Source organism: Electrophorus electricus, chromosome 18 (assembly GCF_041902795.1).
Source record: "Electrophorus electricus isolate QZ-2024a chromosome 18, ASM4190279v1, whole genome shotgun sequence".
Taxonomy (NCBI): domain Eukaryota; kingdom Metazoa; phylum Chordata; class Actinopteri; order Gymnotiformes; family Gymnotidae; genus Electrophorus; species Electrophorus electricus.
The window spans coordinates 13,331,918-13,340,000 of NC_137514.1; the positions used below are offsets into that span (position 1 = coordinate 13,331,918).

The 8,083-nt window shown below is 35.8% G+C and overlaps 1 protein-coding gene and 1 long non-coding RNA gene across 3 annotated transcripts in view; one reads left to right on the plus strand and one right to left on the minus strand.

The window, feature by feature from the left end:
* Window positions 1-4,979: 4,979 nt before the first annotated feature.
* LOC113574942 (2-oxoglutarate receptor 1-like) lies at window positions 4,980-7,716 on the minus strand. 2 transcript variants are annotated; one of them, XR_014118341.1, is made up of 2 exons: window positions 5,524-6,902; window positions 4,980-5,293 (listed from the first exon to the last, which is right to left on the minus strand). XR_014118341.1 is itself a non-coding variant. In XM_081701690.1 (2 exons), the coding sequence occupies exon 2, from the start codon at window positions 6,661-6,663 to the stop codon at window positions 5,692-5,694; it is 972 nt and encodes a 323-aa protein (XP_081557816.1). In that variant the 5' UTR covers window positions 6,664-6,665; window positions 7,650-7,716; the 3' UTR covers window positions 4,981-5,691. The 2 variants fall into 2 exon arrangements, 1 of the variants encoding a protein (XP_081557816.1); XM_081701690.1 differs by adding an exon at window positions 7,650-7,716 and having other exon boundaries at window positions 4,981-6,665.
* Window positions 7,717-7,757: 41 nt separating this feature from the next.
* LOC145652127 (uncharacterized) overlaps window positions 7,758-8,083 on the plus strand; it is a 5,204-nt gene continuing 4,878 nt past the window's right edge. The window contains exon 1 of the long non-coding RNA XR_014118342.1: window positions 7,758-7,845. This is a non-coding gene — a long non-coding RNA (uncharacterized LOC145652127). The remainder of the gene's footprint in view (window positions 7,846-8,083) is intronic.

Sequence of the window (8,083 nt, forward strand, 5' to 3'; positions counted from 1 at the left end):
CCACCCACAACCATTTACTCCTAGCCAATATGTGTACTCATGTTTGCCGATGAAGGGCAGATAGCACTATCCTTATGTATAAGGGAAACATCACAGTGGAGGCAGAGCAAATTAAAACTCTGGTGAGAGACTTCTCTAGGCAAGGAGGAGAACTGGTTACAACAGATTCTATATAAATAAACCAAGGCATTCTGATCTGTTATCTGCATCAGCTAGCTAATCTACATCACCAGTCACATATGTAGCAAGCATAGGCATAATTTATGATGTGAACTACTTTCTGAAGTGGCTGATTTTGGGTTAAGGGCCTTAGACAGGGGTCCAACAGTGGCAACTTGGCAGCAGTTGGCTTGAACCAACAATCTTCTTATTACAAGTCAAATACCCTAACCTTAACCACTAAGCTACTACTGCCCTGAGAATGAAGAATTTATTGATATATTTTAAAATTACCAAGAAGAAATAAGTAGGCATTTGTGTACTCAGTTTGCTGACTCCTCAGTTCCCATTTAATTTCTTCCCCTTGTTTCTTCCTTCCTTGATTCAGTTTCTCAACTGCTCATGTCTTGCTCTCCTGACTTTGCTGAAATGTCACAATTAGTCATACTAACCCCTTAAATGGTAATAGAGATTATTCAGATCTTCCTTGGATATTTGACAATCAGGGCCAAGAATATTTTCACTCTGAAGGTAGGTATAAAGTTGAGGTTTGACAGCAGTAATGAGTTTTCAATGCACAAAATGAACCCCAGGCACATTTTAATGGTCTCCTCATCACCCACCCTAATACAAGTTAAATCTCTACTAGGGAGGCTATTACCTTCTTCGTAAAAAAAAAAAAAAAAAGAAAAAAGAAAAAAAAAAAAAAAAAAAAAAAAAAGGTTATCAGGGAAGTACTTGGTGAAGTACAACAAACCCAGCTGGCCTAAGATAACATTTACATGCTTTATATGTAGGGTACCTTAGTTTAATTAACATGTAAACTTTAACTTTTTGCCTATCTAACTAACAATAGCTATTTGAGTCCATTTGTCATCTAGTAACATTATGATATTGGGTCAAATTTGCCTGATAAAATTTATTTCAGAAATTAGTAGAAGCTTGTCTTCATCTATTTCTAAAAACCAAATTCAGTAGCAACAGTGTTACTTTCACTAATTACATTTAATGATAGTGGTTTATAAGGGTGGGTTGATATGTTTTTTTAATCCCACTGGTGAATGCTGACACATCGTATTGTATATATTATAGCTAGCTATTTTCAGTTAACCAACAACCACCCTACTCTTCAGCAAAAAAAAAAACAAAATTAGGATAACTGCTTGACTAAGATTAAACCAGCGCAGCAACAAAATTGCTTACTGTATCTGTTCACATGACACTATATCCAGAGTCTACAAGGTTATTGATATCAGTGATAATCACCAAGTAAATTCAATGTTTTATATTTCTATCATCTTTAAAATTACATTGAAAATGTTACTTTTTTTTATAAGTAAACTGTTCTTTGTATCTTCTTTGCTATGAGTAAGCTTTGGTGTCAAACACTTCAGTATGACATGTAGTTATTAAGATCATTCAGTAGGTGGCTGTATTGTAGCATTTAGTAAATGTGACAAGTAAATGAGAACAATGAATGTATCCAGATGTTATACAGATGTCTCCTTACCACCTGTGGCATGTGCAGAAGTATTGTGACGTTCGGAGGCAAAGCAGGATGCGGGGACGAGCTGTGTCTGACACAACGAAACATTTTATTATATACATAGACAAAGATGTGGTTAGCAAGCTAACCTGGTTCAAACAATGACAAAACTAGTATGTAGACAAAGTACTTATATACATACACGCTAACGACAGGTGTGAACCGCAAGGAGGGTGTGGTCATGCACGAACACACACGCACACACAGGGAGACGTTTGGGGAGAGGGGCCGTAACATGACAAGTATAATGGGGTTTTAAGAAACAACAGGATTCTCAGTGACTCAATGATGCAATCTGAAGCCACAGAGAACTTATCTTTTCAAACCAACTGAAAAACTGAAAAAGTATACAATGGAATACTAACACTGGAAGAAAACTTGGGTAAAAAAAAAAACTATCAACCAAAAATAAAAACAGGATTTGCTTCTGTCTGTTTAAAATGAGAACAGTTTTCAATGGGAATACCTCCATCTTATATATGACTTGAATGGAAATGAGTCACCCCAAGTAGGGTCTTCAGCTTTAAGGGTTGCAGCAGATTCCATGCCAGCATTATAAAAGAACCATGATAATGAGGAATGCAAAATGCTGTATACAAATGCTATTACTTTTCATTAATGACATGCAGAAGGTGCCAAACTGAAATACAAAATCTTTATTGCTCACTTTACTAAAAAACAATTAAAGAATTAAACAAGCAAAGAATTTCTTTTTCAAATATTAAATTTTCCTTTTCAGCATTTAGCTGACACTTTTTAAATGCTAAATTAATGCCAGAAGTAAAAGGATCTTGAGCACTGCTAGTCTAAAATAGTTTTTTCTGTTTCTTCATGAGGGTGTGGGGCTGAAGTTGATGATAACTTACATACCTAAGAATAAGTTGCTCCCAAGGCCTCTTCCTGCTGAGATCTGATTGCTTGCTGTAGGGATTTTTCTCAGAATAGGACCCATACAACATTTTAGGCCTATCGTTTTCACTTTTTACCTTTCCTCACATTGTATTATAACTTCATGATCACTTAATAGACTATTTTGTCTCTATGGTATTAAAATTCTATGACAACTATACTAGTTTCTAAATGAGTATTGTGAGCTGGCTTTGAGCAATTGCATGTTGATAAAAAAAAAATACTTCCTTGTTACCATGTCAGTAAACAACAACAGTGATTTGTGCACATACAATACAAATTTCTTTGAAGCAAATGATTTTTTTCTAGATTTATAAAATGCTATACTACAACATGATTGTCATGTAATAGTACACTTGTTCCTTGGGGAATTCGTTTAACCTGCATATGAACATTATGTGGAGTAATTATTTTCACCTTGTATTTGGAAAGCAATATACTAAGGAAAGCATTATATAATATATATTTCCCTTGTTGGCATCGGTTGCAAGGATACATAATATGCTCAGTAAAAAAAAGTGTGTGTGTGTGTGTGTGTGTGTGTGTGCGTATATATATATATATATATATATATATATATATATATATATATATATATATATATATATATATATATATATATATATATAAAATCTGAAGAAGATTCAAGGTAAGCAGAGATATTAAAAATTGTAGTAAAGTACACAGTTTCCAGAGAAACAGAAACATACAAAGGGCTGATGAATTAGTAGCACTGAATTCAGAACTTTTACCAATTCAGAAGCACTTTGCTTGCACAGCTGATGAGGGCCCTCTCCGAAACATCCTGTTTCTATGGAAACTCTGTGTGCTTCACTACAATTTTTAATATTTCTACTTATCATATATATACATATCTGCAAACCTTGTGTACTACAGTGCGATTTTTATGATACACAGTTTCCAGAGAAACACAGTATTTTTCTCCTGTTTCTCCTTGTGTTCCCCAGTTTTGATGGCAGTTTCTCACCTGGATTCTTCTTCAGACATTAGTATTAGTATTTGATATATGTTACACGATGTATGTTATTGATATAGTAGTACTTGATATATAGCATATATGATATATGTTGTGTTATAATATTTTTTCAAGATGACATTTAGACCTGATTAAAAAATAATAATAATTAAATGGGCAAAAAAATCATTATATCTGAATGTGATCTCTTCAATTTCCAAACTTTTTTCAAGTGGACTGTTTTTTAACTTCGTTGTAATGAGATGCATTTTAATATATACGATAAGCAAAATTGCTATAATTACTGTTGTTGTTACTATTACACTACATTGTAAATAAATATGCTATACTATATGCTATTACGCAAACTAAGCTGACTCAAGGTAAAATGGCCATAAAAAATTTTCCCTTAGCAGTTTGCAGAATCAAATACACCAGTAATTTTCTGCAAGGTATTGTTCAGGGTATTCCAAGAACCAAACCTTAGTAAATGTCTGCAGACACTCCTTTGGGTGATACTGTTTCCAGTAAATCAAGACTATTTCCTCTTTCTTTTCAAAAACCAAGCGTAGTATATGGGTATGGTATGCAAAAGATAGTTCCCACATACAGATAAGAAAGTTTCTTGCTTTTTTTACATGCCCAACTGTGATAGTAACTTTGATAGTGTCCTTTGTTATACAGATAATGTTTCTGATTTTACTTTATGCCCAACTGGATTTAAACATGTCATGTGTCATGTGTTGTCATGATAGAACATAATGGAAAGGACTGCACAGAAAGGGCAGAGTAGCCACATTACTACAAAACATTTTACACTTACCAAATTCTAGGGTGACAATTTCCAGCCTTGAGGTGCCATAGTGTCACAGGGTTTAGTCTCAACCCTACTATAGGAAATCCTGTTCAACCGTTGGGTTGGGTAAGAAACAGATCAGGTATGGTAGGTTACAGAAAACACCAGCGTCCATAGTGAACACCCCGGTACCAGGAGAAATGTGAAACGTCATTAAACACTGAATGATTTATATAATATTTTAAATGTTTTTTCTTTGACGTTTGATTTTTCTATCATAATGTAACCTTTTATTAGTTGAAACCTATTTTTCATCTGTTTTTAATTTATTTTTTAATAGACACTATTGTAAGAGAGATAACACTGAACCCATTTGATACTTCTGTTAAATTAAGCTCCCCTGAATGAAAACCAAAACAGTAGATGAACCCTTATAGTCCAGAATCAATATCTAAAACTCTTAATTTCTTTTCTTTTTTACTAGAAGTTGTGTGATACAAAAAAAGAACACAGGAATGTGCATATATGCTTTTAAAAAGGTGATTTTCCCCAAATCAGTTTGACTTTTTTTTAACCCTTTTCAGGTTAGACATGAAACCCAAAGACACAAATAAAAAAATAAGAAAATAGCCAAATCATATATTATATTTGATATATTTATATCAAAGTCCATCAAAAACATGTAATAACATGTAATAATAAATAATACAATAATAAAAAAATTAAAAGATAATAAAGTTTTTATACACTGTCTATTTTTCTATGGCTGAATCAGAACGTAGACACATTAGATCATGACACGTATCAGATCAAGTCCATCATGAAGACATTGTGAAGCCATAGATGAGAAGGAAAACTGCATTGGTGTTCTGAGTAAGTGTATGAAGGCCAAGTACTCCAGCAGGGTCTGGGAGAGTGAGACAGGTAAGGTCACCCACTGGTTTGTATTTTAAAAGATGCGTGTGTAAATTTCTTGAGTTCAAGAAATTCTTCTATAGGCAATTAGGATAAAAATATATTTACATGTATTGAAGAGCTGCCTTATGTGAGAATGTGAGATAATGTGAGAAATATTCTCAATAAAACATTCGTACAACCTTTACATTAAAATACTAAATATGCTTTATATTGACTTACCTTAAGTCATTCATATGGGCATTTAAAAATAAGAATTGCCCAAATGCTTTAAACTGTTGTTTTGTAGAATGTGGAATAACTGTAAATGGACATGTATGGTTTTTGTTGTAAGGGCTCGGTTGATCTCTGTGTTGTACGAGTGATCTCTGTGTAGTACAAGTGACTGGGTCATTTGTTGCCAGGGTTGTTGTCTCCCTTCTTGCTCAAAAGAGACTTAAGTGCCTGCTTGAAGCGATCACCTGCCAGTGTGTATAGACCAAGGTTGAAGATAGAATTGAGTGCAGCCACTGGCCTTGTGACTACATAAGCTGCCTGTACACACTTCATCATCATGCAGGAACAATCAGGTGTGCGCCTTGTGTATATTCTGAGTGTGCGTAATATGTGATAGGGTAAAAAGCAAACCACAAAACATACTATTACTAGTGCTATGAGCCTCCTTGCCCTAATATGGCTCCAGCTCTGAGTGTGTGGCCCCGTGGCTAGCTGTTTTACTATGCATGTGTAACACACAGACACCACTAGTAAAGGTAGTAGAAAGCCCAGGGCCGTTAGCATCCAGCTGTACCACCACACTTGTTGTGGGTTGTTGCTGGCCAGGTCGAGGCAGAAGGTGGTGTTGTCCTGCTCCACGATGTAGATCAAATTAAACATGGGCACCACTTGTGCAGCTGCCAGAATCCAGGTGATTGCAGATGCAATCAGGCCCCATCGCTTTTTCTTAACCCTTGCCGCTTGCATCGGGTGCACCACAGCCACATACCGAAACACAGCCAAGCAGGTGAGGAAGAGGATGCTGCCATAGAGATTGAAGTGGAAGCCAAAGCGCACAAACCGGCACATGAATTCGCCCATCGTCCATGAGACACCCCGGGCGTAGTAGTATGCTAAAAATGGCATGGTGAGCACGTACAAGAGGTCGGTGGTGGCTAGGTTGATCATGATGATACCATTGCTTGTCCAAGGCCGTACCTTGGTCACGTAGACCAGCAATGAAGTCACGTTTCCCAGCACACCCACTGCAAAAATAGTGCTGTACATGACTGGTAGGTAGTAAATCATCATAAGGTAGCCAACATTGGTGCAGTTCTCATTGGTAATATTGCCAAAAAATACAATATCCATTGCTGTGCTTCCCATTGCTGTGCATTTGATTGGTGAGAGAGAGAGAGAGAGAGAGAGAGAGAGAGAGAGAGAGAGAGAGAGAGAGAGAGAGAGAGAGAGAGAACAGTTGTAGGTCATAGGCTACTGTTTTCATGTTATGCATCCTAACTTGTAAGACTTGCAATAGTTGTTACTTGTAATGGTTGATAATAAAACTTAGGATTCAGTGGGTTATTACCAGACTTTAATTTTCATGGTAGTCCAGACTACCATGAAAATTATAGTCTGGTAATAACCCACTGATGGCCACCAGTGCACTTATATTTGGGCCATGATGTTGCAAATTCTTGCAGATCTTGATTACTGGAATTCTGGATGTCTTCAGTTAAATGCAAAAACAATCTAGGCAACAGGACCATCCAGGCAGCACTGCCCAGTTGCACCGTGGATAAGTGTGCACATTGATTTGAACATGACATAACCAATAAAGGCTTATCACTAAAGTAACATGACCAATAACAGCAACTAACATCATGTACCAACAACTTTGTGATTAGGTTAGCTATCAATTCCAAGTATCATGAATAACTGTTACATAGATGATCATAGATAGATAACTAAGTAAACTAGTCTTTTTGTGATAAGGGTAGCTTAGTAAAGACCATAGTGCCATAGTGGCACTACAGCCTTACTCAATGTATTTATTATGCAGCCAATCCCATTTAAAGATTTAGTAATATATTTGTCACATAATGTATTCAATTTACAATTTGAGCCTGAATCATTAATGATGTCTACACATGACAACAAACACCACAGACCCTAGGACCAAACCTTATAACCATATAAGTTTCATTCGATATTAATTTTAATTTGTAAGAAGGTGCCATGACACTGCAATTCATATTATGCTTAACATTGTTTCCTTCTTGTTACAAATATATTTGTACCAGAACCTGACTGCACACCAGTTAATAAGCAGTTTATGTAGTAATACTTAAAATGAGTGAAGATGCTCTTACCTCACCCGTGCTCTCTCATGTTTCCTTGATCCCTGTAATGCTTTGTCACTTAAAGCACTGGTCCCGCCCAACTAAAGTCACAAGTGTTCCTCTTAAAGGAAATGTTGCCTGACATGCAATTTCTTTCCTCTTCAGTGCCTCTGATAATGTTTCTTATGCATGCAAGGATTGTTAATAAGGAAATGCAGGACCAGGGGTAAGCAGCTCATTCAGACATGGATATAAACATATTGTGATAGCTCTCACAAAGTCCTGTGGGAATTTTTTTGCATGAGGATATGAAATACAACCTTTTTGCACATACAGTAAGCTATAAATTAACAGGTATTTGTGTAGTAAATAGAATACATTTTTCAGTAGTTTCCTTCCTCAAATGTATTGAGATTCTAGGCCTACATGTACTATCATCTTGACCTTAAACTGAAACTATGAGA

Bases quoted from the DNA above. Each gene is read 5' to 3' on its own strand.
- LOC113574942 (XM_081701690.1), bottom strand. From the start codon at position 6,663: ATGGGAAGCACAGCAATGGATATTGTATTTTTTGGCAATATTACCAAT.